The sequence below is a fragment of the Montipora capricornis genome, chromosome 5, assembly GCF_036669925.1.
Source record: "Montipora capricornis isolate CH-2021 chromosome 5, ASM3666992v2, whole genome shotgun sequence".
Taxonomy (NCBI): domain Eukaryota; kingdom Metazoa; phylum Cnidaria; class Anthozoa; order Scleractinia; family Acroporidae; genus Montipora; species Montipora capricornis.
Window position 1 is genome coordinate 24,752,117 of NC_090887.1, and position 27,500 is coordinate 24,779,616.

Below are 27,500 nucleotides of genomic sequence, written 5' to 3' on the forward strand. Positions count from 1 at the left end.
TACATGTATGCTTCAGAAACATTATATCTTGCTTGGAAGAGAGCACAGAAGTAGAAATACAGTCCCCTTCATTGTCTCTGCCACTGTAAATGTCGGACCTTAAAGATCCTTCATGCTTTTTATGAAGAGTTAGAGAAACACTCATCAATCAAGCTTCTGAGGGTGATTTTTCAGGTTGGTTCGAGATGTAAAGATTTACAGTCTCTCTATGTGAGGAAAATGGTTTGAGCAATAATTCAAGATTTTTACCATTTGACATTTGCTTCTTATCAGGTGAGAGCTGTTTTACAGCCAGCTTTTGTCTTGTCCCCAACATGTCATCCGTTCTTCCCTCTGGGAAATTGCTTTCTTTGTCTCTTGATGAGGTCTCCACGTGTGATATTCTGTGTTCTTCTACTTTTGAACACTTATGTTCTTGACTTGATTGCAATCTTTGGATCTCTTTCCACCTTTCAATTGCCTCCATAGCATTCTTACGTTCCTCTTCTTTTATAGTCTCAATTTTAGCTCTTTCCTCTTGTTCTATCTAAGAGGGAATACGTGTGTTAAAATGCAATAATACCAGTTTTGAGAGAAATCAGTAGCCTTTCTTGCCAGATGGTCACCCATCCAGGCAGTAACCCCATCCAACAAGACTTGACTTTACTTGGGCAAGCCGTAACATCATCACAAGAGATCAACGTTATTTGTGCCAGCTAGAACAAGAAGGCATCCAAATGCTGAAATGGTGTGGCATCATGATCGATACCCAAGGGACATCCTGTAGAACTGACACAACTACAATGCATTCTCCACAAACGTAATAATTCATTAACACTCATTGCCAGTAAAACAGCTGTGCACCTATCTCCTTCCCAGACACAAATTGTGTAATTTACTATGTGAATTAAACTACACAGATGTTTATATTGGCTTGAGCTAATACAGTCCTGTAGTATACTGTCCACCTCCCAGAAACAAAGTGAAATGTTGCAACAAAAAAAGTGAAGACCACAACTTTGGAACATTGATGTGGAAGCAACAGCTGGGAAGCAGAGGGGAGGAGGGAGGTAAATATTATATAATGAAAATAAGTACTGAAATGCAATAAAAATAATTTTGTGGAGTACCTCCCTCTTACAACTGTGGACCAATTTGGAAGAAAAATAATCTCATCAAACACTGTCACGTGACACAAAAACTGTTCTATTACCTTCATTTGCTCCCTCAATGCTATTTTCTCTTGTTCTCTTTTTTCTGCAGCTTTGCAGGCATGTTCCTTCTCTGCTCTCTCATGTGCTTTTCTGATTGCTTCATCTCTTTTCCTTTTCATAAATTCTTTATCTAATGATTCTGCAACTTGAAGAACATTCCACTGAACTGGGTTCTTTTTAACAAGTTGAAACTTGATCATACCCTCTCCAAATGTTGCTTTACTCTTTGCATCTTCGACTTCACTGTGCAGGAAGACTTCAAAAATGTAAGGGGGATAGCTAGCCTATTAGAAGAAATGCTTTAAAGTTAACATGGAAAATGAAATTTATTATAACGAAAGCAAAGTGGAGATATGATAAAAAAAATTAAGGCAAATCAAATAACCTTCTATGAAAATCTGTTTACTCCAAGTCTAACAATAAATACATTATTATTATAATTATGTCCAATATTGAAACCACAGATTTGATGTAAGAATCTTGGATGTCTCGCTTGGAAGCAAGCGACAACAACTAGGGCCAACTCCCATGTCTTACAAAGACAGAACTTTCCTCAGGATCCATGCCGTAGCCAACAATGCTAACTTCCACCCTCATTTTCACCTCCAGTTTGTCCAAACTGGGACCACACAGACTTTTCTCATTAATGTATTCCATATTAGTCTCTTGATTTCGTCCTTTAGCAATTAATAATAATAATAATAATAATAATAATAATAATAATGGTTCATTAAAATAGACAAGGTGGCATAGAAACTATGAAATACAATGTGCTATAGATGGTGACAAGGTCCACTGGAGGGACTCCGGCACGCTTCAAGACCCTGAGAATGTGCAGTCGCTTAGACGCTTGGAAACGATTTCGTTGGTGTTATCGTTCCACTTTAGGGTGTCACACAGGGTCAGACCAAGTACTTTGTAAGATGACACAGCCTCTAGAGGTAAATTATTAATGGTCAGCATTGGAGAGACAGGCTTGGTTTTGAGGGGACAAATGGTCATGATCTTGCATTTTTTAGGGTTGAGGTTCATGTTGTTCTGCTGGGTCCATTGCGAAATGCAGTGGATGTCGTTCTGCAGAGATGACGCCTCGCCCAAACTGGTGACCTCAGAGATTGTAACGTCGTCGACGTACTTCCAGTGGCTCGAGCGGCGGGGAGAGTGAATAGCCAAGTCATTAATCATTATCAAAAAGAGGATTGGACCCAGTTTGGTGCCCTGGGGGACACCAGCAAATACGGGCATCCACCCTGAGATGGAGTCCAAGAGCTTAACAGCCTGGCGGCGACCACTGAGGAAGCTGCATATCCAACTGATCAACCAACCTCTAACACCTAGATGGATTAGCTTGGTCACCAAGATGGTATGGTCAATATGATCAAATGCTTTACTAAAGTCTAGAAAGCACACGCGGAGGAACTTGCCAGGGCAGTCAAGAGACGACAGCCAGTTGTGCAGCATATCCAGAAGGCAGTAGGTCGTAGAAGTACCTTTAAGGCTGCCGAACTGTTGGGGGTCAATTTGGTGTTTAACGTCGTCTATCAGCCATTCGACGAAGAAATCTTCTAGCACCTTAGAGAGCACTGGGGTCAGGGCGATAGGTCTTAGGTCCCCATCACCTGCAACCGGTTTGACCTTTGGGACGGGTGTTAGATGGGAGTCCTTCCACCGTTCTGGAAACACGCCAGATGACACTGAGCAATTGAAGATCACAGTTACCGGTTCGGCAAGCTCGAGTGCAAATTCTTTGAGGAGGCGCGCAGGAATACCATCCTGCCCTGAAGCCTTGTAGGCACTAAGACCAAGTAGCTTACGACATACAGCTGAGGTGGTAATAGTTGGAGGTTGATCTGACGATGGTATGCAGGGAGGGCGGCGGTATTGAGTGGTTGGATGTCAGATGTAACGGATATAAAGTAACTGTTCAGACGAGTGGCAAGGGTTTTACCCGAGATAATGTTGCCATGATCGTCAGGATAGCTTAACTCGGAATCAGTAGAAGATTTGCCAGCAAGCTTGCTCACCAGGCTCCACCAGCTTCTAGGGTCAGATGTTTTAAGACTCTTCACCTTGCAGGCGAAGAATTCCTTCTTGCGCTTACAGATTGCCATGCGCACTTTATTCCTGAGGAGTCGCCATTTTTCATTAGATCCAGAATGACACGCGCGCTGCCGCTCCAAAATTAGCGATTTAATTTTGGCAGACATCCAGGGTTTGTCAGTCGGATGTATTTTGACACTCTTAGCTGGGAAGTAGCTGTTGATTGTGTTGCAGAGGTCTTTAGAAAACGACGTTGTCAGACTGTCCACCGGTAAGTAATCAACTGCGCATGTGTGTGCAAACCAGCTATGTGCACTAACCCATCTCCCAAAGGCATTGAAAGCCGACTCAGGAAAGCGACGCATTTTAACTACTTTTTTCTTTGCCGTCAGTTTGCTAGAGCCATGGTTAGAGTTGGTACCCAGTGAACCGAACAGTGGTCAGAAGACCCTAAGTGCGCACTTACAACAGGCTTGTTATAGTGAGAAGCTAAATTTGATATCACTAAGTCTAAAACACTATTACCCCTAGTGGGCTTGCGGACAAGCTGTTTTAGGGTGTGGTTTGTTAGAATGTTCTTAATGTCCAAAGTCTTGAAATCACCTAAAAGAACCACCCCGAGTCAAGACACTCGATGATATAACTAGCACGAGCCCCGGGCGCTGTTCGTCAGCGGGTGCATGCGGAAAATACATAGCACCAACGACGATGCCAAAGAATGGACGGGGCAGGCGCGGAGGGCGAAGCCATAGCCACATGCATTCGTGGTCTGGTGACTCAAGGTCAGACCTCCTTTTGAAGGGGATGCTAGATGAGACAAAAGTGCAGACACCACCTCCACGAGTTGGACGGTCTCGCCGCTGTAAAACATAGCCCGGGATGGTAAGGACACTATCATCAATCCTATCATTAAACCATGACTCATTGATGTCTGCGATATCCATGCGAGTAGATAGAAGCTGAGCAGTAAGCTCGTCAAACTTCTTTTCAAGAGAACGCGCGTTGACCAAGTAAAAACTGGGAAGATCGTAACCTTTTTTTCCAACATGGCGAGAAAGTGGAATTGACCTGAGATAACTTCGCGCAGACCAGTCTTTCCCGCGTCCAATAAGAGAAGCGCTGGGTCTCGTTGCGCTGTCGCGTGACAGGTGAGTTACAATGCTTTGTCCACTGTGTTGGGTTTCAGGGGAACACCGAGATCTAGTCGGGTTATTAGCATAATCAGCCATGGACGACAAGTTAATACAATTTGCCAAATTCGCCCGATTGAGCCGACGAGGCGAACGACGCAGACAGGATTTAGTTACATGTGCTTGAATCCTAGATGGAGTAACAGTATAATTAGCAGAACCACGAAGAATGCCTGCTTGTTGAAAGCATGCTAATGCCAGGTCTTCGATTGCATGGGCACTGAGATGAGAAATATTCTTAAAAGATAGAAGTTGACTTGCAGTGTACATTATTCGAGCAGGCGTGGGCTGACCCGAGTCCACATTGGTCCTAATACCAAGCCTTTCAAGGTTGTTAGGGCCCGACTGGGGATGAATATCGCCACAAAGTAAGATGGAATCGGTGCAGGCGAAGCGTGAGGCGTAAGCTGGCTCGGTGAGGCAGATCACTGTTAGGCCTTGCTTGGTCCATTTAACTGCAGGATTCTTGACCCGATGATAACAAGATACCTTGATTGAGAATGCCCTGTATGACAGAGTAGCGGTCCAAAGCGAAGGTTTAACTTCGCTGCAGCCGATATTAAAGCTCCGTAAATGAGTTTTCAAAGCGACCAAGACGATAAATAGCAAGAGCCTAATGACAACGTGTCTGGCCGCCATTAGGTCCCCAGTCCCAGTCCGCAATAACTTCCAGCCTCATTTTCATTTCCAGTTTGTCCAAACTGGGACCACACAGAAATTGGCTTTCCCAGTAACTTGCAGTGTATCAGTACCTTGCAAAATTGTCTTGCCTTTTGTTACATTCGCTCTAAGCCAGTCTGCTACATTCGCTGATGATGTGACAAACACTCTTCCGTTTTTATCGATGTGGTAATTGATGAAATTTGTACGAAGCGCCTGTTCCTGGGCGCTACAGATCAGTGCACCCCTTCAGATCACCTTTCCTTAGCCCCAACCAAGATTTGGCAAGATCTACCTACTCCATTTCCTTGAGAAATTGACCATGTAACTTCTTGTTGTGCCAGAGCCTCAATTTCTCCCTGGTTTGCTCCCTTTTAAACTGTTCTGGCTCTACAACGTCACTTACTTTTAAATGTCTGTGAACCTTCACCATTTCAAGTATCTCTTCAATGCTACTATTTATATACCAAGCAAGACTATTTTCTTCAGCCCTAACACAGCTCCTAACTCTTGTAAATCCTCTTCCACCTTCCTTCCTGCTTACATAAAGCCTTGAAACCTCACTATTAGGGTTCAATTCTTTGTTCATAGTCATTAACTTGTGTATGCCCTGATCCAAGCTCTTCAGTTTGTTCTTTCTCCATGCAATAATACCACCACCATATATCATAAGTGACGTTGCCCAAGTGTTTATCACTTTGATCTTATTGCGACCATTAAGTTTGGCATGTAGCACAAGGCGAGTTCTTCCCAAATACTCTTTCTTTTCGAAAAGTTTATTTCGTCTTATCTTCCAGGATCTTGTCATATTCAACAATCCCCAGGTATTTGTAGCCTTCTTCACCTATCTCGTTGACAACCTGCCTATCACTTACATTAATTCCTTCGCTTTTAACAAGCTTTCCCCTTTTCAACACTAACACACCACACTTCTGGATCCCGAACTCCATGCCATTGTCCTTACTTACTTATTGCATGGACTGTTGACAGAAGGCTGTCAATGTCTCTCTCGTCTTTCAAAAAGCAAGTTACATCTTCAAGTCATCCATAAACAACAAATTGTTTACTTTGATGTTCCCAATAATTGGGAACATCAAAGTAAATAATTTGCCCACAATTTCTTGTTTGTGTACCCCGCCTTCATTCGCCCAAGGACTCTAGACAATGGAATCATGCAGATACTGAAAATTTTAAGGGGAGAAAGGGTATCACCCTGGAATATTCCTCTCTTAATATTGACTTTGCCTAGTGACTGACCACATGCAGTTAGCTCTATCTTTTCTAGTCAAAATAAAATTAAAGAATTCAAGTCCACTCAATGCCATGTTATTTAACAACAAAAGATTATGCTTAATACATGCCTTGTTAAGCAACTTCAACACTTGCATTCATGTACCTTGTAGAACAAGACACATTAATATCTTTATATGTAACCACTACACCACCCTGCCTCCACATTGTGCCTCCATGTTTTGAAAGCACAGTGGTGTAGTGGTTGGGACACCAGACTCTAATCCTTTCCCCTGGGTCACTTGTCATTCACCAATGTTAAGGTCAGGGTTGCCTAAACTTGCCCACACCCTGTCTCTCTTCACACATGTGTATAAACATACATGCAACATATGTATTGCTGGGGGTAACACTGTGATGGACTAGCATCCTGTCCAAGGGGAGTAACTCTCACTTGCTTCCTGCTACTAGTACCTAAAACCGGGATAGGCTCCGGCCATGTGAGGCCATGTGAGCCCTAGCGGATAGTGTGCAACTTTGCTTTGCTTTCAGCAAATCTATACATGCTGTCCTGTATGGCATGGCCCTGAACTGAAGGAGAAACTGCCCAATTAACTTGGCAGCAAGCTCTCTTCCCATTCCTTCAAGAGATCTAGAGCTTGCTCACAGGTTACTGCTAAATATCCTGCCACCTTTGTAATAATTCAGTGACGTTCTTGGAAGAACGAGTCAGAATACAATAAATATCGCACCGGCATCGCGAGGTCACGGGTTCAAGTCCCGTTGAAGTCCTGAGTTTTCGGGCTTCTCTATGCAATTGCTATAACTGCGTTCATAAGTTGCGAGGATCATTATGATCCTCGCAACTTATGAACGCAGTGTAACTCATTATGATCCTCGCAACTTATGAACGCCAATTGGCTTTGTATTCGCAGTTCAATATATGATTCATTTCATATATCATATCATTCGTAGATGTTATTTTTATGCAAAGAAGTCGCTGAGTATCAGTTGCTCCAAGAAAGGTGGTTCAGAGGAAACAAATAACTTACCTTGATGTAATCATCGCCAGAAAATATATCTACTCGATTCGCTGGAACTCCTTTCATTGGAACACTTATCAAAACTGTTTCATCAGTTTCCTCCCAAACGTAGTCCTTCACTTTAATAGTCATAATAGTAATTTTGTTCTTTAAAACGAAGAAAACATTGCGCTCTTTTTTCTTTCCTTTGTAATCAACCAGACATGTTTTTTCAAAAAGTGGTTTCCAGGTTACTGTACTTTCATTTGTTTAAGTATGCCATAATGGAGTGTCACCACAAGTATAAACGATCAGGGGTCGGTTCCTCGAAGCCTGGGTTTAGCGCTGACCGCTGGTTGAGAAGCTATCAAAACCAGCAGGTTTCCAATTAACGCTTGTTAGTGCAACCAGACTGCAAACTATGCTTCGAGCAACCCGAGGCGTCACCCGAGCCTGAAGGTTATGGAGCCAGCAAAAGGCTGGAGCCAACAATGGCTCTCTGACAAAGCCAGTCACGGTTGGTACGTTATGTATGGGGACACATTTTGTCCGATCCACAATTCCCGCCAAATTCAGACATGGCGCACGACCGCGATAGAAGCAAGATTGGAGTAGGGGTCGGGGTGTTTGTAACGTCTCCAGATCACCCTAACTGTGTTGTACTTGGGAAAAGAAAAGGATCCTCAGGAAATGGGCAATATGCTCTCCCAGGAGGACACTTGGAGTTCGGGTAAGACAGTAGAGAGAAGGTACTTTATTTAAATCTGTAGTCTACTAATTGACCTTTCCACGGTTTTTGACCGCCATCTTGACTGGGGGTCAAAAAGTGAATGTATCGGATTTTGGCCGACTTTTAACCGCTGTAGCGCCGCTAAAAAGAGACTGATTTCCAACTTTTGCCACTGTCAATAATAATCTGTCAATAGACCAAATGATGTGGCAGTTTTCATCATTTTAAAGCTATTAGGGTTGGGACTATCTCGTTGGGGCCTACAAGGTTTACAAGATGTCTTGCTCCGTTGATAACTTTATGTGCATACTCTCTTTAATACATTATCTTAGTTCTTCCTCGAGCTCTTCAGCGTATGTTCAAGAAGAAGAGTGAGAGTGTGTGTGTGTGTTAGCAAGGTCGGTAAAGTCTGCTACGAGCCTAGTGGCCCATCAGGCTGGCGCTCATCTCCGGTTACTGTAACATAAACTGACTAGGAGTATTTCTACTCCTCCCTGGATAGGATGCTAGTCCATCGCAGGGTTACCCCCAGCATTAAATTTACCGGTACCCATTTATACACCTTGGTGAAGAGAGGCACTGTGAGAGTAAAGTGTCTTGCCATCCTTGTATGGGATGTTTTGCAGTTTAGCGACAGCAAATTTCTTGATGAAGAGCTTGCAAGACATTTGTTCTCTTTTAATGAAACAGTGAGGGGTGGTCTGAATGTGCCATACGAGAGACACTAGAGGAAACTGGCCTTAAAATCAAGAATGTCTCTTTTGCAACAGTTGTAAATGCAATGGTCATTGAAGAAGATTACCATTACATAACAATTTTCATGAAAGGCGAGATTGATATCAACTATTTACGAGAGCCACAGAACTTGGAACCTGAGAAGTGCGAAGGTAAGTCATATATCCTAGCTTATTGCCAGAAAGTCAGAGTTTGCCATGCATTTTGAACCGTTGTTAATTATTACTGGTAAGTCACATAAGCTAAACTTGGTGATAAATAGGCCAGTTTCGAATTCTCACAGCTGGACTGGATCTAGCATGAAATGGAGGCTAATGCAGGCAAATTAATTTGCATTTGAAAAGATCTGGCTGCATTAGCATCCATTTCGGGCTAGATCCAGTCCAGCCGTGAGAATTCGAAAATGATTTATTAAGACCCTTTCCCACCTAACAGTGAAAGGGGGATGGGTGTTCAGGGTGAAAGTGGTAATGCAACTCTAAACAAATGTGTTCTTTAATAGCTTTTCATTTCATATCATGTCGGTTTTACATCACATCCACAAACTTTCTGCTTGCCCTTGAGTTTGTAAATTTGACACACTGCTAACCCTTTTTGTAAATATTACTTAAATGAAATACAGGGCAGCATTTTGATCATGTACAACAGAAGCAATGCAAGCAATGGTGGTAATTTTCATTTTTGAATATTTTTAGTAGTGTGTACTTTATCCAGTTATTTTTGTTCCAACAGGCTGGAACTGGTATGACTGGGAGTTAGAGACATTTCCATACCCACTCTTTGAGCCTCTAAGAATAGCAAGAGAACAGGGATACCAACTATTTGACAGTGTTGAACATGGCCACCGAAACTCAACATTGTTCAATGTATGTTCTAACTGACTGCCATGTAAAGTGGACAAGATCAACAGTGACATGCGTAAAGATAGATAGCATCAATGAAGCTGTATGGAATTTGAAATAACAGGATTTTCAAAAAAAGCATCACATAATCACTAATAATATAATGCAATCTTACACAATACAAGGATGTCACATGAGCAAACTGTAATTTTTTTGGCAAGTAATTGACATCAACTGTCAATGAATTTATCATCTGCCAATTTACCATGTGACAAAGCTGTAAAGTCTACTGTGTGACCAAGTATATTTGAAATCTCTGATGAAAGAAGACTGTGCAAGCTGACGCCATCATGACTGTACATCCATGCACCATTTGTAAAGTCATATCTCTTTGGGCCACTGAAATTACAATATAAAGATAAATTAACATTATGTAAATGCACGTAATGTAGGAAATCAAGTAGCTTTTATAATAACATCATGTTGATGAGAATTAGCATCTTACCATTCAACACCCAAGGTTTTTTAGGCTTTGGAGAAGCTGGTCCAATAGGAAATCAATATTATTGATCTGTCTTTCAATATTATTCAGGCACCAAGTATCTCCAATTAAACAAATGATCACTCAGGCGAGTTGCTCATTCTTAAGAACAGTCCTGTGCCGTGCATAGACATCTGTTTTACATAGTTTGCAATGTATCCATGTTTACCTTCTGGGAGATGACAACCATATTTGCTTGTTGGGACTTTGCTTGTTGATTACATAAGTGCCCCGTCCAGCTTTAAAAAAAAAAAGATTACTAATCAAGAAAAACACAACCAAAAAAACTCTGGCTTTTATAAGGCTATGAAACTGCGTTTTACTGTACAAAATATAAAGCATTACCTCCCAAGTTAACTGTAAGAACTCCACTCTACAGATTAAAGAAAGCGGTGTAGATTAGAAACGGAGATATTGCTGAACTGAACGTATGAAAACATCGTAACTGTGGAAAATAAATAGTGAAGTTTTATCACTCAAACCAACACTCAATTGAACGTCGTAGTCTTTGGGGGTTGACGGGATTTCTCCAAGGTCTTCAAACAACTCTGAAATAGCATCAAGGGTTTCGTCTGCAATATTGTTGTATGACACATCATCCAACGTGCTGGTAAAGGAAACAAACGACGAAGCAAAGTAGGATAAGTTACTGACAATCTGAAAGTGGCTTACAACAAATTGTCAATTAAGATGCAGTACCTGACAACGCAATATTTCCTTGACGATAGAATTCCACCTTGATATATCTACAATAATGGGAGTTTAACCAGAGTACATTTAGTGTTTATATATCTTAGGAGTCGGATAATGTATGATGTTCCTTTACCAGAGGTTTTCTGAAATGCAAACTTCTATACGATCTTCTTCTTTGAAGTGGAATTAACCTAATACAATGTGCAAAAAAATTGAACTCGAATAGTCTAAGGGCAATGACATGAACCCCTCGCAACTTGAACATTTTTGACAAGGCGCCATCACCGCGCTGGTAAGGGAACTGGAACTGATAAAGCGCGGCCATTTCGAACAAACATGAAAGTCAAAGTTAAACGTGAGTAGTTTGCGGTGCTTTGTATATAAACTTGCCTTTTGGTATTCTTTCTCACTTTTTTTTTCTGTCTTTTAATTTCGTCATGTTGCGACGTGCCCTTCAATCAAATCAGAGTAAGTATTTATGTTTCGTTGAAAAATAATTTTAATTTACTTTAAACGATGAAATGATATATGAAATGGATCATATATGAGCTGCGGATATGAACTCATAACTGCGAGGATCATAGCTTCACTTGATCACTTAATTTACTTTTCTTTTAAATCCTGTCTTGCTGCCAGACATGGGACACTCGTAAATTTAAACATCCTCAATTTCTCAATTCGAAAGCAAAATCTTCAACTAATCCTTAATATTTTTATGAATAGGGGTCTTTGTTTACTTGTTTTGCCTTATTAGCATAAAACCCATCGTTGTCTTATCTACCATCCAAAAAATCAGTAGTGAACAGGGAAGATGTCATTGACGTCACTTATTGTCATTAATGCATCAGTCAATGTAAATCCCGCCTCCCCCAGGCCGGGGATTAACAGGGACATGGATTTGGGCAGCTGGCAAAGTGGACTTCAAACATCCCCAAGCAGGGCATCATTGCATGGAAAATCGCCCACTCTTGATGGGCAAAGCACCCTTTAAACACACTTTAAATTTTAATGTCCACAGAAAATTCACACAGGACTTTTATGTACTGACATTGGCAGTAGAATTTATTTCTACTTTTAAAATACATAGGTCATGAATTCGTGAACACAACAAACGTTAATGCCACACTCATTAAAATTTTTTTTCCACAATTCCACGTTCTGTTGTATTTGAGGGCAAACATTGCAAAATGTAGGACTGATTTGCTGATAAAACTCTTCTAAGAGGAAACGCTGTGTTTTTAATTTCTAGTTCTGAGTGTTTCCGAATCGGGATGGATCATTTGAATTACAGATTACCTAGAGGTCATTAGGCTGATGCTCGCCGCCATTTTGGAAACTTCCAGTCTCCCACATCGTTCAACGTCTCGCTCTCAGGGGTGGGAACCGTTAACGCAGGAATTGACGTCGCACCCCGGGGCCGTTCAATAGTGCCAATAAAAGAAAAAGCCTTCCCTATGACTTCGCTATGCCCTGCTAATCCCCGGCCGGGGGGGGGTGGGGAGTTACATGGGCTTGTGCAGAAGCCCTGGCTACTACACATTGTAACACCACCACTATTAGAAGAACATGTCCCAACATTGCTATAAGAACACTTCTAACAATGTTGGATACGCATATAACATGGTTGGAAACACGCCACTTTAGGCACTATTTCAACATCTGCCATTTTGGATTGCTCATGGTTGTTGGATTGGAGACTGGGCCCTTCACTCTGATTGGTCTTTGCAATGCAACATTGTTGAAAGGGTGGCTACAAGCTGGACAACCTTTGTTGTTTGATTGAAATCAAAACGTTAGTCCAACAAGAAATGTTGAACAAACATCATCAAACATGCATGCTACACGTTCTAACATTGTTGACCCAACAAAATGTTTTATAACAATGTTTGAATGTTTAGCCAGGGCTTTCATGTGCCAACCAGAGCCTCACTGGTTGTTGAAACAAAGAGTCTTTTGTTCCTGTCGTTGGTACATTTGAATAACAAAAGCGATGCTAATTTGTAAACAGATATCTTCCCTTTATTGAAAGTGCATTGCGCAATGTGCTGTCTCTGAAACTTTGAGTGCAATTCACCTGATGATCTCGGAGTATTGACGCTTTGAAAAGTCAAAATTTTACAAAAAATGTATTGGTTCATCACAGGTGCCCCAAGCTGAGTGTGAGCATGGCCGACAAAAATGTAAGGATTTGCATGGGAATCGGCAAGCTTAAAAAGATAATTACATGAAAAAAATCTCAATTAAAAAGTCTGGCCTTATTGCCATTGTGGGTAGCTTCCTTCCTGTGTGGTTATTTTCCAGATCCAATGCAATTAGAGCCATTTTTCAATTTCTGGGTTATCAATGGTTATATTAAAATTCCAAGTCCGGTGACGATATTGTCAGGAGCCACCAATTTGAGTCAAATATTCCTGGATAAAATGTTCCCACTGTCACAATTCCACATCAGAATCAATTGACAAAGATTGAGCTTTCATCTCAACCCACGATCAACGCAATAGCAGTCCTGTGAGCGCCATCAGGCAGTAATATTAAGTCAATACAATTTTTCATTATGTACTCAACAAAATCACAACATCGCCTTGTTTCCATAGGACTTTATAAGCTATTAATGCATTTGTCATTGACCAATCAGAAATGCAATATTTTGCTCTAGTGTTAGGGTTAATCAGTTGCGAAGCAATTTTTGCAATTGCGTAAAGAAGCCTGAAAAATCCAGGACTTCAATGGGGTTTGAACCCATGACCTCGCCATACCAGTGCGACGCTCTAACCAACTGAGCCATGAAGCCACTGATGTTGGGAGGTGGTCATTTGTGGGTTCCAATGTTCCTGTGAGGAATGAATCAACAATGAACTGATATATGAAATGGATCATATATGAACTGCGGATATGAAATCAAGTGAAGCTATGATCCTCGTAGTTATGCACTGCAATTTTTGATTCAGTCCTCATGGGAACATTGGAACCTACAAGTGACCAGCTCCCAATGTCAGTGGCTTCATAGCTCAGCTGTTTAGAGTGTTGCACTGGTATCGCGAGGTCACAGCTTCAAACCTTGTTGAAGTTCTGAATTTTTCAGCCTTCTTTGCGCAATTGCAAAAATTGCGATCATAACTGCAAGGATCATAGCTTCACTTGATTCCATATCCGCAGTTCATTGTATATAATAAACGGTTATATAATAGTTACAAGTGTTAGCTGCTTTAACCTTTATCTTGTTCAATCACAAGTGAACAGCTCATTGTTCTACAACAGGTGGATTGGAGTGGCCACATGGCGTTGGGTTGCCAATGACGAAAACTGTGGCATTTGTCGAATGGCCTTTGATGGCTGCTGTCCAGATTGCAAAATCCCAGGGGATGACTGTCCTTTAGGTAATGCCAATCAGTATGTGAACAATAGTGGTACTAGGGCCCTTATCCCTTTAATATCAATTTGGAGGCTGTTATACAATGGCTAAACATCAAATTATTATCTGGTGCATGTCAAAGTTCCCAAATATGCATGAATAAATAAAAACACTCCAAAGTTGTAAAACCGAAAGGCTTATTTTACTTCCTGAGTTCAAGGATTGGAGAAATGACCCTCTTCATTAGCTTATGGCATCTTCTTTGTAGGTCTCCCATTGGAACCAAGTTATTGTTTAGTCCTTTTGCTAGACACCCCGACATGGTAACATTTGCATAAATTTTTGTTTTCAGTTTGGGGACGTTGTTCACACGTGTTTCATATGCATTGCATTCTCAAGTGGCTCAATTCTCAGCTTCATCAACAGCTGTGCCCAATGTGCAGACAGGAATGGCAATTTAAGGAATAGTGTCTTAAATTTATTTGTGCAAATCTCTCATCTGACCTTATGAAGAAATGTTTTTGTAGTAACGATGCAAAGTTGAAATAACAGACAAGTATTCAAGACAGCATGGCAGGGAAGTAAAGAATTTCTCACATCTTTGTAACATGGTGTGATTTGACAATGCAACAATTTGAATTGCTCCAAAAAACTAGTGCAAGGAATTGTAACAGGTAGAAGAGTAACATTTCACACGAAGTAAGACAGATTGTGAATTTCTCGTGTTTATTTTTCAAAGATTTCCATCTGAAAAATGTTTGCCAAGCTACCTAAGAAAACATTAAATTATTGCAAAACACATTTACATACTGGTGGTTAGTGGGCCTGTACACATCATTTACACCCTAAAATGTTTGGAAAGTAACATGACTCAGTTGACTTGTTGCACAATTTACATCAATTAAAGGAGGAAGAGATCAGCACCACGCTAGGCCACATTACACTGACTGCACATCATGTGGGAGGTTAATGCATCACATTTAAGCTTCTCATCTCATTCAATTTGTTCCAGACCAAAAAGGTGATCCTTGAAAGCCAACCTGATGGCCTTTATTCTGTCCCTGTTTGGGTCCTTGCATTTGAGATCCTCTCTGGGATGTGACTGGCTGTCCAGTTTCCAAATGGTGGGCAATGTGGTGATGGTGGTAGTGGGATGGGGGGTGGTGCTGTTGTACAGGAGTCATCATTGACATGAATGGGTGTCCTGTAGGGGCAGCATAGCTGCCCAGAGGGCCATGCTGTCCTGTCATGGAAAGATTAAGTGCTGGGGGTGGAGGTGTTCCACTCATAAAAGACTTGTTGTCATTAAACTGGAAACAAAATATCAAATATAAATAAAAATCAAGCATTGTAACTGCAAATTATAAGGAACCACATTTTGGGCCAGAAATTCCAGTGCTAAGTTATTGAACAGAAAACACACAGACAAGTGCAAAATAAAAGAAAGCTGCTGAGTCACTGTCTTTCTGATCAGTTCTGTCCCAGATACCCTGGATTTTCCTTTCATGTACTCAGTCCCATATGATAAGGATTGTGAATATACAATGTGTAAGACAGGAAATTTGGATAAGATTTCTGTGCATGTTATCCACGATGGAAGATGCAGTTGATGAAAACTATACTGACATGACTCAGCATAGGGTATTCAGATAGTCTGCCATCTACATCTAGGCATTGACTCTGTCACACTGGACTTTATGAATTTACATGGTCCTAAAAGAGGATACTGACTTTGCATATGTTGCTAAAGCTTATACTTGTGTCACAAATGAAACCAAACCTAAATCTGCAACAAGCTAAGATTTTTGCCCAGTTCCTCTGTCCCTCTGCAAACTATAGCAAGTCCATGCCTATGGGGTTTACCATACCTTTCCAACTTGTGGTTTATAAGAAGTTCCTGAGAGATCTGAGGCACTGCTAACAGTTGCTCCTGAAAATAAAAACAAAGCAGTTTTTAATTGATCGCACTGGAAGGGCACTTGCATCCCTAGAGGTGAGATCATAGGAAAGAGTTTCCAGAGTTGCTGGGGCAACATCAGTGGGTAGCTGTAAACAGCAAGTTGAAAAGGCATACAATAATCTTGTGTCAAAGAAAATAATATACCTGGAGTAGATTTACTCTGCGATGGAGATACAGATGAATGATAACCAGACTTTCCAAAATCATGAGTCTGGCCCAGGTCATCATAGCCTGCAAAGATAGAAGATGCACCAGAGTGACTCTTTCAGTCAAATGTACTACTGATAACAAGATCATCTACAGCATTGATTGCTCCTCCAGATAGTTCCCACTTCTCAAGGGGCCATTAACTGGTATGCATATGTACATACATGTATATTACTTGTACAGAGCGAGTTTTCAATAGAGTGTCGTAAAACCAAAACCAAATTAATTACTCTGGCCAATCAAAAAGGACAGAGAGAATCCAGTAAACCATTCAAAACTCAAAGTAATTACACATAGCCAACACAAAGCACTGGAAAATGTGCAAGCGTGAGCCACAATTGGGTTTGGTTTCACTTCTGATTGGTTGAAAAAGTGGTGAGAGAACTTTGAACCATCACTGAGTGCAGTAATCATAAGCCAAAGCAATTCGCTAATCACTTTCAACACTCAATTGAAACCGCTCTAACACTCATTTGTTCATTAACCCATTGACTCCTAGGAGTGGGACTTAATTCAATTATTTCACTGTCTGACGCCAGATCATTTTACTCAGGGCGGTTCAGGTGTCAATGGGTCAAGTGTTTATGCCCCTGCATAAATAACTTTTATTTCAATAAATTTTGAAGGAGAAACCTGGCAGTCCCTCTTGTCTTTAAGGTTACTCCAAACCTTCGCAGGTACTCTCCAGAAAAAAAATTTGTACAAGCGCTGTTTTAAAGGAAACTGCCACAAACTATATATCAATACAAAGGGGAGCTCACGCCTTACAAGATTACATGTATAACACCTAATTTATTAACTTTTTCTAAAATCTAGTTTTCTCAATAACTCGCCCGTGTTTTAAGATTTGAATTCAATTTTTTGGAAAATTGGAGTTTAAATTATTAACTTTAATTTGCTTGGGAAAAAAATTTCGGCAAAAGTAGCCCGCGAAGGTTTGGAGTAACCCAACCTTAACCAGGGTTTGAGTGAAAACCAAGGCAAAGTAACCGGCAGTGAGAGGGAAATTTCTGACGACATAGATGGCGGTATAGAGCCGGTGACTGGCTTCTAATAGTTTATATCAGAAGCATGTAACCTTGAAGCGTGTATCTTGCAACTATTCTCCTTGGAACAAGGCTGGGGATTTTAGGACACCAATTTTATGCCCAAATATGGACAAAAATAAGATCAAGATCCAAGCTGCACATGCAGGAAAATGGATGTGCTACATTACATCCAAATAAGGAAACTCTAAAAACCCCAGCTCTGAGCCAGCGTTAAACGCTTCAAGGTCATTAAATTCTGTTTATGTGTTTATGGGTGCATTCCTTTGGGATGATCCAAAAAAGGATCACGGAACCAAGATGACTTGGATCACGATGCATCAAAGGAACCGATGAATCTACTCTGGGAAAGGATTTTTCCGTTTCTTTGATGCACTATGATCTAAGTGATCTTGGATCAGTGATCCTTTTTCAGATCATCCCAAAGGAACGCACCCCAAGTTTTTTTTCATGTCTGTAAGAATTTTCCCACAGCTCAACACAGACCTTTAGAGGAACATGCAAGTCAGACAGTGATCTGCACAAAAATCTCAGGTTTGATTAAAGCAGTTTTCAATTATTACCGACTGTCGAAAAACCAAAACCAATTTGAAAGAAATTACAGAGCCAAGCACAAGCGATTATCACTTTCAGCCAACTACAAACAGACGGAATTCATGAAGTAATGACTAGCCAATGAAGAGCAAAAGTAAAACCAATCAGGCAACTACTTTGTAATTACTGGCCAATTATAGAAAATGTCCTATCATGTTCTGATACCAAGTGAATAACCAGCCAATCAAAAAGGTTAATGTATCCTCATATCATGTTCATCACGCCAGTAGAGCTGGGAATTTTCAATTGCAATTCCGTCTCACAGTGGAAAAAATTTGAGAATTTAATTCCTGTTTTTACAGCTGTATGTCTTTGAAATGAGTAATGAAATAAACAGATTCAGAGGAAAATGTTGTGGCTAGCTACTTTATTTGTTCAAGGAGCAGAATTTTTGAAATGTAAGTACACACTAAAGAACTGCCTCAGAATCACAATTTGTTTTTTGCAATTATAGCAGGGCTCCGGAGGTTGAAAAACATTTTTTAACCAGAAGCTTTTGTTCGAGACATCCATGCAACCTGTTTTCTTTTGTATTTTGAAATTCAAGTTTTTTGGAGGTGTGTATTTTTACCGTCCATTTAACGTGCAATGCTTTGGTGGCTGATTTCTCCTTTTTTTTACCAAAAATGCAGTCCTGTTGTTGTGGTTTGGTCTTCATTGCACAAAAAAATGACATTTTACAGATTGTCAAGGAAAATGTCTAATTTAATGCTATAAGACCTGCCTTTTTTACGGCCTAGCGATGTGATGTTGACTGGTTTTGATTCCCCGATGTAAGGCAAAAACAACACTCGGCATTTTTGGTGTGAAAAAAACAACATATTGATTACAGTCAATGATAAACATGCTCAAAACCTATTTTTAGAGCAAATTATTAAAGAAATGGCATGCTTTTTGTGTTTAAGCAGAATTAAGTGCTGTAAAGCGTGAGGTAGATGTGATGCAAAACCAATAATAATAACGGTTTTACTCATCATTTTGATTGGTTCGTTCAACCAATACCAATACCTTGATTGCCTCTGAGTGGTAGAGTAATTACTCATCATTTTGTTGTTCCAATGAGAAAACAAAGCAATCAAAATTACTTTCGACAGTCATTTGGAAACTGCTCTAAAACTTTTATGTATCTTGAACATCACTGCAACAGGGTACTTTTCTTTCTTTTCCCATCCTTATTCATTGTGATCAAAGTCAGCAAACATTACACACATAAACCTACCAGAGGCAAAATTGTGAGAGCCATGCTGACCAGAGGTATAGGCAGATTGATATTGTGAGGGATTTCCATGTGTTTTAGCGGGCATCTGAGGGAGAGAAATGTTAACAAGTCATTTGAAGTTCAAAACAGCAAGGCTACAGCTGTATCTCTCATGGCCAGTTTATTTTGCAGAGAAAGGTCCAATCAAAACATGTTACTATAATAATGATTATTAAAAAGCAATGGTAAAAATAAGCACTCACAAAGCACATCATACCATCAATATTAACAATTAAAACACCATGTAATCTGTAGAAATGAATATGTGAAAGAGGAGATAAGAATGGAAAACAAATCTGCAAAATCTTGGTTCACTTGCTGTAAGTAAAAAAGCTACTAAAAATATATTACTTTTTTTCTTTTCATTAAAGGGCTCTTTGCTCTTTTGGGGAGAATCTTAAGCGTAAAGTTAAGCGAGAAATTAGGCTGGCAGAACAAGAATATGTAGTGGATCAAATCAAGAGCAATCCTAATAATTCAAGTTGTTTGTGAAAAACTATCCGATCATGTATTCCCAAGAAATCTGTCAGCAAGAGATCCTACAGCAGAGATGATAGAGTCGTAGCAGACGAGTTTAATTGTTTTTTCACCTCACTTGGACAAGAGACTGTTGACAAAATTAATTTGCTTGCCAGTCAATGTAATTATAACCAGTCAAAGCTGGTCTTTGTCCCTAGGGAACACCCCAAGGTTAATCAATTCAATTTCAAGTCTGCGGAATGTTCCGAAGTCGCAAGTGTTGTCCGGTCAATGCCACTGCACAAATATCCCGGGATCGACATAATTTCTGCCACCATGATCAAAGATGGCTTCCCAGCTGTACTGCCGACCTTACCGTCAATAATAAACACTACCAGAATCTTTCCATGTGCTTGGAAGATGGCTTAGATTTCACCAATTTTAAAAGACAGAGGTTTTGAGGAGCCTAACAATTACAGACCAATCTCTCTCCTGTCCATTATGTCAAAGATATGCAGGAGAATTGCTTTAAATCAATTAAAGCCTCACTTGCTGTCAAATGAAAGGCTGTCTGCAACGCAAAGTGGAAATAAATTCCACTCAACAGAGACATCACTAATACACACAACTGAAGCCATCTTGGGAGGAATAGATAAAAAGAAAGTAACCGCTGTTGTATTATTGGGTATGAGTAAGGCCTTCGGCAGTATAAAACATGATATTTTACTGCAGAAACTGCAAGACGTCAGCATTTCATCTTTTGGTGTCACTTGGTTCAAAATTTATTTATCTCAAAGACATCAAATTGTTCGTACAAACAAGGAATTGTCAGGGCCACTATCTGTTGACAGCAGCATACCACAAGGGAGTATCCTGGGGCCTCTCCTATTCAGTATGCGGCTTTACGTATGATGATATTAAACTTCACATTTCCTTCTCAATTCAAGACTGGGCTAATGCAATCTTCAACAATCTTTTTATCTCTTAAGAAATATTTGTAATGGTGTTTTGACAATTACCTCCTCTTGAACCCAGGTTATAAGCCGCACGGTTTTTTCAAGAAAAATCTGTCTTTGGGTGGCAAGTTAGTGCTAAAATTGGGGTGTGTCTCATAGCCAAGTACTTTCGCAAAACAAAACCTTAAGATCACAATTTGAGAAGAACTTGCAGTTTAAACAACACACGAAAAGGACACTAGTTGTCTATTTAAAAAGAATAGTGCTTTTAGAGACCTTTAGAACACCAAACGACTTCAAGTGAAAAGCAAACAAACGGAAATCTGCATACGTGCTCAGTAACATGATACCCATGATAAAAATACAATCGTTCGAACCTTGTTTCGAATTCCGAGAATCGTATTTGTCGTTCACATGAAACGTTTCTTCTCAGAACAAACAGTGTGGAGGTAATTCAGCTGTCAAACACCTTTGAATATACCTTTCAATGGGAGTTTTTCACCATTCCCTTTCGCTTGAAGCCTTAAGTCTGAACTCTGACTATTTATTAAGTCGGAAGGTTCAAATAAACGTGTATGCCTTGTTTATCATTTCAAGTGTGAACTTTTAGCATTTGTTTTTACGTATATCATTAAAATGCGTGCCTTCTTCTCTTTTGTTTACGTCAACAAAAAGATCAAACACCTTACGTGGATCTGTGATCAACTCTGCACATTCTTCAGTAAAAACATAATTGGAAATGTGACAGCCAAGAATTATTTGAAAGAAAGCTTGTCGTCTATATTGTCCTTCATTATTCAAGGAAAAGGTTCTTCACGGAAACGGTTTGATCCTGAAATTTATTTTGTTGCAATTGCGTATGGTAATTTGACATCATTGAGTTTCTTCTCTTCACGCACGTAGTGAAATAGGAAGGGGGTTTTTGCCTCTAACAGCAAATATCGTATGTTGTTTGCTTCAAAAAAATTTTCGCTGGAAAAGGTGGCCTTTATGAATTCATCATGTTTTATGATATGCAAGCTTAACTGGATAGTTTTTATGGCAATAGTAAAGCATTTTCTTCTCAAGGAAAAGGGTCTTCAGGAAACCTGAAGTACATGGTAATTTAACATGATTGAGTTTCTTGTCTTCACGCACGCAATAAAATAGGAAAAGGTTTTCGCCTCTAAGAGCAAATGTGTTGTTTGTTTCAATAACTCCTTCGCTGGAAAACGATTCTGTGGTATTTTCTGCCTTTGTGAATTATATTATCATGTTGTGTATTGAATTTTCGAGCTTACGGTTGAAATGTGAGATGGGAGAATTTTTTTAGTATTGCTCTGTAAGCAGGAAGGGTTCACAGGCCTGTTGGAAGCATGCTTGAGATTCAACAAAACGAGCCCAAAATCAGTGAAAAATTGTGACGCGGATGAATAATAAAGTAGCTGCTATTTCCAAAACGATGGAATTAATTACCTGGTGATAAATAACGTTGCACACGTCTTGGAGAGTAAATTTTGTCTTTGCATAAAACAAATGGTCAACCTCAAAGAGTTGGGCGATTGTGATCTTTGTTTTGACTTCGCTCATTTATAACACTTGACAGAAAAAGAAACTTACAAAAACCCGGTATCTTATAATCATTCGACACAGATGCTTCACTGTTTGGCGAGTAAACATGGCGTGGTAACTTAATCACGGCGCCCGCTGAATTCCGGCCATGTCAATTTCGATTTTGCGATTTATTTGAACGTAGCAAGTTTCTCCCAAAATGTTTGCCGCTCATCGTAACTTTTATTCACAGTTCAAAATTAATGTTGTTTTCATGTTGTAAATATTTCATTCTCGATCGAACATCCCGGAAACTTCCTTCTGCTCTTTCTAAAAACTGTAGTTATTTACTTTTGCATCAATATTTGTTTTGCATAAAGCAAGCTAACAAAATCTGTACCTTGCTGAGTTCGCATTTGTTAGCGTTAATAGTATTTTCGGTCCGATGCTTGTGTTTTGTGAGGGGTATATTGTTTTGGTCTCTCATCTCGATACTAACCCCGCTGAACAGGGGTTAACTTCAGTGAACTTTAGTATTACAAAGCTGTCAGATGCTCGGAGGGCACACTTAAAATTATGGTGAAAAGAAGTTGTGAGGGAACTTGAAAATTATCAACATGTTAGCCCAGAAGCCAATGTTTCTCGCTTCTCTTTTATTTGTTATTCTTCAGAGACTGGAATGCTGTAGTTCAATACCACACTATTCAGTGCCTTCTGATTTTCTGTAACACGTACCACAGGCAACCCAGTGTATGCTTCATGGAAGCATCTCATTTGAAAATGTTATAGGTATTTCAGTGTCTTTTACCATGCTTGGCTGGATGCAAAAACGAATACAAATTATGAAACCAATGATTAAATACCCAAATTAAATAGCACGTAGACAAATTTAGAGTTTTCTTTTATTGGTCACGTGACCATGGGCGTGGCATGATGACGTCATATTTAGGGTCATTGGTTTACAAAAGTTGGAAACTGACCAAAATAATGCCAAATTAGCTCAAATTACTTGACCATTACATCCTTAGCAACGCACCCCAAAAAATACGTCAGTGGGCCCTTAAGCATAAACAATCCACCTGAAAGGAGGAAAAAATATCAAAATTTGTAAAAGTGTACCTGATACATAGGTGTTGTATAAGCTGGAAATCCTCCAGGCATCATGCCAGCTCCTGGGTAAAATGCCAGTCCACCATAATATGGTGGCATTGTTGTGGCATTGATAAATGCCTGTTGCTGGATATGAGCTTGGGGAAGAGTCACAGTCTGGTTCAATGAGGCTGGCACTGGTGAAGAAGCATCTGTCCGTCCAAACTTCTGTTCTCCTGTTTAAAAGTTAACACCCAAGAGATGTTTCTTTCAATAAACAGATTCAAGCCTTAATAAATATGAAATGGAAGTTCAAACCAGTCTCCACAAAAATCAAGAGAATTCATACTTCACTATCACAACGATTTTGTAATAATTATGAGGGTCACGACCATGTACTTACCATGAAATGTTGAAGAGAGGCCATCCCTTCCAGCTGCTTGGAAAGCAGGCATATCATAGTAAGGAGACTTGAGGGAAACAAAAGTTAGAGTAGGTAAAAGATTATTTGGTTTTACCTCCACACAAACAGAATAAAAATGCCCTCATCTAAGCAGAAGATATAAAGATATAAAATGCTTGACAATACCATTGGCAGTCTCTGAAGATCATCATAGCTATATGGCATAGGCTGTGAACAAAACCAAGACAGGACTTATGTAACTTCTTAAAAGCTATTCCAATCTTGAGAAAGATATCAAACTAATTATAAACAGTCTTCAGCACTTACATAAGCATGAATGAGACCGGCTTGTTGCATGCCATACAGAGTGTTCAGTGGTAGAACTCCTGGAGGCAAGGAAGGTTTGGCTGCAACACAAAAAAATGCCACTGTTAAACTTAAATGAAATCAGACTAAGTAAGGATAAAAGCAAAGGGCAGTGTTCTCACCAAGATTTTGTCTTAAGTAGGGAGTCCCAGGACCCCCTTCCTCAACAATAGGGGCCCTGCAGGAGCTTAAGGAGGCTCGAAAGGGTTTTCAGCTGAGTGCGCACACGTAAGCCACACACGCAATTCATAAGCTGCTTGCGTCAGCTCATGATTCAAATGGATCACCAGAAATACACAAATGCCGCTAATTTCACTTACCTTTCTCCTAATTCCTATATATATGGAATATAAATAGACATCTCATATTCACCTACGGTTTAACGGTCACTTAAATCCGTTTGTGTTGGCCTGTAGCTCAACTCACGCACGGACTCAAATGAGCGGGTGACACATGCTTTAAAGCTGATCTTGTAACCCCTTCATTTTCCTGATTTGGCAACTTTACTTGTGTATATCTCAGCTTCCAGAATTTTTTTCATTTTTTGCATGTTAGCTTAGATTAATCTAAAACGTTTGTATTTCAAATTTAAAAACATTCTGTATGTGAAAGAAAAAATTTGAAACATTTCAAAAAAACTGATTTTTCCGAAAAATTGGCCTACATTACCTGATAACGCTGAATGGGAAGATTTTACCGTCCAGTTTCTTCAAAAAAGACCATTTATCTTGGCAACGTTATTTTGGAGAAATATTTAATCTGCGAAATCTACAATGGGCACTTAATACCCTGGCCAAATATTGTCTCGCTATGATTACCCTAACTGTATCTAAGGACACAATGTTTATTTGTTTGAAAAAGGGAGAAACTATTTTGAGCTTCCTTAAGAGGGACAAAGTTACTTGCGCTCCCTGACGAGAGTGGATAACATCCTTCATGATTTCTCTGTCCATTTCATCAAGGCACATTCAAATTGGAACTTTTGCAAGGGTGGCCCTTTGACAATATTGTAAATGCATTTGATTTGTTTGCCTCAAGACAGATCTTACAGGTCGTGATGTTTATGTCGGCATCACAGCCATGTGTATTTGCCATTCACTCTGAAAAACACTGATTTACTTCAATGAAATAGCTTTTAGATCTTGCTTGTTACGTTGTCCTCTTTAATGTCCTCTTCACCAGTGAGCATTTCGATGATCTTCTACACTTTCTTAATTCCTTGGTGCTTTCAGGTAAAAGAGAGAATCTAATTTTCTCTGTGCCATGACAAATAACATGAGCCCGCACTGTAAATTATCTGTTACTGCTGATCCAATATGGCGGCCAAGATGTCAAAGCTGCGCAAACGCATGTGTGACTAACGAAGGCAAAAGTCAATAAAATTGAACACTTCGATACACTGTTTTCATTCAGTTGAAGAAGCAAAGAGCTGGACTATTTGCTAGAACCCTTACAAGACTGCTAGTCTGTTTTGCTCGTAGCATCCTTGTGGGTCCAAGAGGGTCTATTTGCATGGATTTTAAGGTGCCATTTTTATTTTTCTTGCAGGAATCCCGCAAGGGTGTGGCCCGGTGAGAACACTGAAAGCGTGTGCAAAAACGTTACCAAAGCAAATGTCCAACATATTATCTCCTCTGTAATGGTGTTAAAAAACGTTATTAAGCTAAGGAGGGCTAAGACGGGTAAAGAAAACTCAAATAGTGCTAACAGTTGAAAACCCCGCAGTTAAGAAACAAATGATTAAGTTCTGGACCTCATCTTATGACAAAAAGAAAATCATGGTAGTGTTGCAGATGTTGACAAACAAAACATAAACCAGTGTTAAGCAACGTACTATTATGCGATACTGGTTTCCCTGAGCCTGACATAGGAACAGCTGTAAAGCCTGACGATGAAACACTGGAAGCCTGGTTCATGTGGTGTGGCATTGACACACCAGGAGGAGGATGAAGAGGCTCCACAGATGACAATTCATTTCTCTGCACACTCGTTGGTACTACAGAAGTACTACTGTTCAGGGAATTGGTGTTTAGCTTATCTTTTGTTGAGGACACTATTGGCTGTGTAACATGCTTCTGAAAAAAAAATGGCCATGGTATTAGGGAATCAAACACACAAAAAAGGAAAGTTCAAAAATAATATTTCAAGGTATCTATACCTGATAAGCTCGAGATTCCAGATTAAGATCCTTCTGCATGGTTGAAGGAAGTGTTGCTCTCACTAATGATGGGGAACCTGTTTGGTTGTGGTTTGTTGCACTTAAGGATGGAGATGGAATATGTGCTGGCTGAAGTGCAGGAGAAGATTTTTGTTGATCAGTAGAGAGAGATGAAGTATTAGGAATAGAGGTCTCTCTTGTATCCATCTGAGGCAGAGGAATTGGTTCTGGTGCAACAGGCTACAAGATAAACATGCACAGGAAGTTTACTTACAATCTTCACTGCGGATACCTTTTTCACCTGAAAGTGCTTTACAAATGGGCCCCCAAAAGTTAAGTGAACTACCGGAATACAAATAGAAAAAAAGAATATGGACACTTGTATAGGAATTTTTAATGATAAAAATCTAGTAGTTTTGGTTAGTCTTTCAACTTACCTTTGTTACTTGAGACACACCCATTAACTGCTGTTGACTTCGCGGAGAAGGATGCTGGAAATGCCGTGGTGAGCTCTCTTCTAATGATGTAAGAGTTGATCCAGCAGATGTGGATGTTGCAATGGTAATAGGCGTGGTAATTGGTGAGGATGGTAGACTTGTTGGAACATGATGTGATGGCAATGGTGGGCTCGGTGACTCACTGCTGCTGGTTGAACTGTAGTTAGAGGTTGCCACAAAACAATCATTAAAATTTACAGGCTATGTAACAATGGTGCAACCTTGGCATGTATTAAGTTGTGGAGTAATTTCAATTATTTGTTAAGATAAGCACCAAACAAAAATTAATTACAAAAGGAAATCAATGATTTACCTTTGTTCCTCAGATCTTGTGCTTTCTATCACTGGCGTAGGTGGGGGAAAGTCCTATTTAGTACATGATAGATAAAGAATAACTTTCAAGGCCTGGGCAGGTCTATCATAGAAAAAGCAGAACTACCAAAACTCACCTCCTTTTTTCTTGGACTGCTCACAGAATCACCACCAAACTCCAAATTTCCAAACTGAAAGTAAACCAGAAAAGCAATGAGTATTTTGCCACTGGGGAAAAAACACCAGGGCCACTTTAGGGTGTGCTTTATTATTATAATTACGATTACCAATGCTATTCAAGACAGTGCTTTCTCCAAATCAGAATTCTCAGAAGGAAAATTTATTTGTATCAGAGTAATGACTTGGAATATGAAATGCCAATTGTTGTGTAGAAAACAAACGGTATTTCGGTTCAGAAAACTCACGGTTTAATTTCA

At 39.9% G+C, this 27,500-nt stretch overlaps 4 protein-coding genes, 1 long non-coding RNA gene and 1 other non-coding gene across 6 annotated transcripts in view; 2 read left to right on the plus strand and 4 right to left on the minus strand.

The window, feature by feature from the left end:
• Window positions 1-7,579, minus strand: part of LOC138049978 (dynein axonemal assembly factor 4-like) — an 11,656-nt gene extending 4,077 nt beyond the window's left edge. The window contains exons 1-3 of the mRNA XM_068896468.1: window positions 7,366-7,579; window positions 1,193-1,477; window positions 250-526 (exon numbers count right to left, since the gene is read on the minus strand). Coding sequence (XP_068752569.1) covers window positions 250-526; window positions 1,193-1,477; window positions 7,366-7,488 — 685 coding nt within the window. The 5' untranslated portion in view covers window positions 7,489-7,579. The remainder of the gene's footprint in view (window positions 1-249; window positions 527-1,192; window positions 1,478-7,365) is intronic.
• A 130-nt stretch (window positions 7,580-7,709) lies between these two features.
• LOC138049982 (nucleotide triphosphate diphosphatase NUDT15-like) lies at window positions 7,710-10,675 on the plus strand. Its single transcript, XM_068896471.1, has 3 exons — window positions 7,710-8,065; window positions 8,756-8,952; window positions 9,533-10,675. The coding sequence occupies exons 1-3, from the start codon at window positions 7,914-7,916 to the stop codon at window positions 9,679-9,681; spliced, it is 498 nt and encodes a 165-aa protein (XP_068752572.1). The 5' UTR covers window positions 7,710-7,913; the 3' UTR covers window positions 9,682-10,675.
• Window positions 9,280-11,216, minus strand: LOC138049981 (frataxin, mitochondrial-like). The gene is made up of 6 exons (XM_068896470.1): window positions 11,010-11,216; window positions 10,883-10,929; window positions 10,670-10,790; window positions 10,529-10,556; window positions 10,353-10,422; window positions 9,280-10,041 (listed from the first exon to the last, which is right to left on the minus strand). Exons 1-6 carry the CDS (start codon window positions 11,199-11,201, stop codon window positions 9,873-9,875), a joined length of 627 nt encoding a protein of 208 aa, XP_068752571.1. The 5' UTR covers window positions 11,202-11,216; the 3' UTR covers window positions 9,280-9,872.
• LOC138049983 (uncharacterized) lies at window positions 11,208-14,601 on the plus strand. Its single transcript, XR_011132518.1, has 3 exons — window positions 11,208-11,344; window positions 14,135-14,253; window positions 14,581-14,601. It is a non-coding gene; the product is annotated as an uncharacterized lncRNA (long non-coding RNA).
• On the minus strand, window positions 13,595-13,667 carry Trnat-ggu (transfer RNA threonine (anticodon GGU)). Its single transcript has one exon. It is a non-coding gene; the product is annotated as a tRNA-Thr (tRNA).
• A 334-nt stretch (window positions 14,602-14,935) lies between the features above and the next one.
• LOC138049979 (ubiquitin-associated protein 2-like) overlaps window positions 14,936-27,500 on the minus strand; it is a 25,421-nt gene continuing 12,856 nt past the window's right edge. Inside the window, 13 exon segments of the mRNA XM_068896469.1 lie at window positions 14,936-15,538; window positions 16,097-16,158; window positions 16,333-16,419; window positions 19,255-19,339; window positions 23,358-23,563; window positions 23,731-23,797; window positions 23,917-23,958; window positions 24,058-24,137; window positions 25,931-26,171; window positions 26,255-26,494; window positions 26,692-26,908; window positions 27,065-27,117; window positions 27,201-27,254. Coding sequence (XP_068752570.1) covers window positions 15,227-15,538; window positions 16,097-16,158; window positions 16,333-16,419; window positions 19,255-19,339; window positions 23,358-23,563; window positions 23,731-23,797; window positions 23,917-23,958; window positions 24,058-24,137; window positions 25,931-26,171; window positions 26,255-26,494; window positions 26,692-26,908; window positions 27,065-27,117; window positions 27,201-27,254 — 1,746 coding nt within the window. The 3' untranslated portion in view covers window positions 14,936-15,226.

Bases quoted from the DNA above. Each gene is read 5' to 3' on its own strand.
- LOC138049982 (XM_068896471.1), top strand. From the start codon at position 7,914: ATGGCGCACGACCGCGATAGAAGCAAGATTGGAGTAGGGGTCGGGGTG. The intron at 8,066-8,755 runs GTAAGACAGTAG...TTAATGAAACAG, and splicing joins GGAGGACACTTGGAGTTCGG to TGAGGGGTGGTCTGAATGTG. The intron at 8,953-9,532 runs GTAAGTCATATA...TTGTTCCAACAG, and splicing joins GGAACCTGAGAAGTGCGAAG to GCTGGAACTGGTATGACTGG.
- LOC138049981 (XM_068896470.1), bottom strand. From the start codon at position 11,201: ATGGCCGCGCTTTATCAGTTCCAGTTCCCTTACCAGCGCGGTGATGGC. The intron at 10,791-10,882 runs GTACTGCATCTT...TTCCTTTACCAG, and splicing joins AGGAAATATTGCGTTGTCAG to CACGTTGGATGATGTGTCAT. The intron at 10,042-10,352 runs GTAAACATGGAT...TTGTAATTTCAG, and splicing joins TGGTTGTCATCTCCCAGAAG to TGGCCCAAAGAGATATGACT.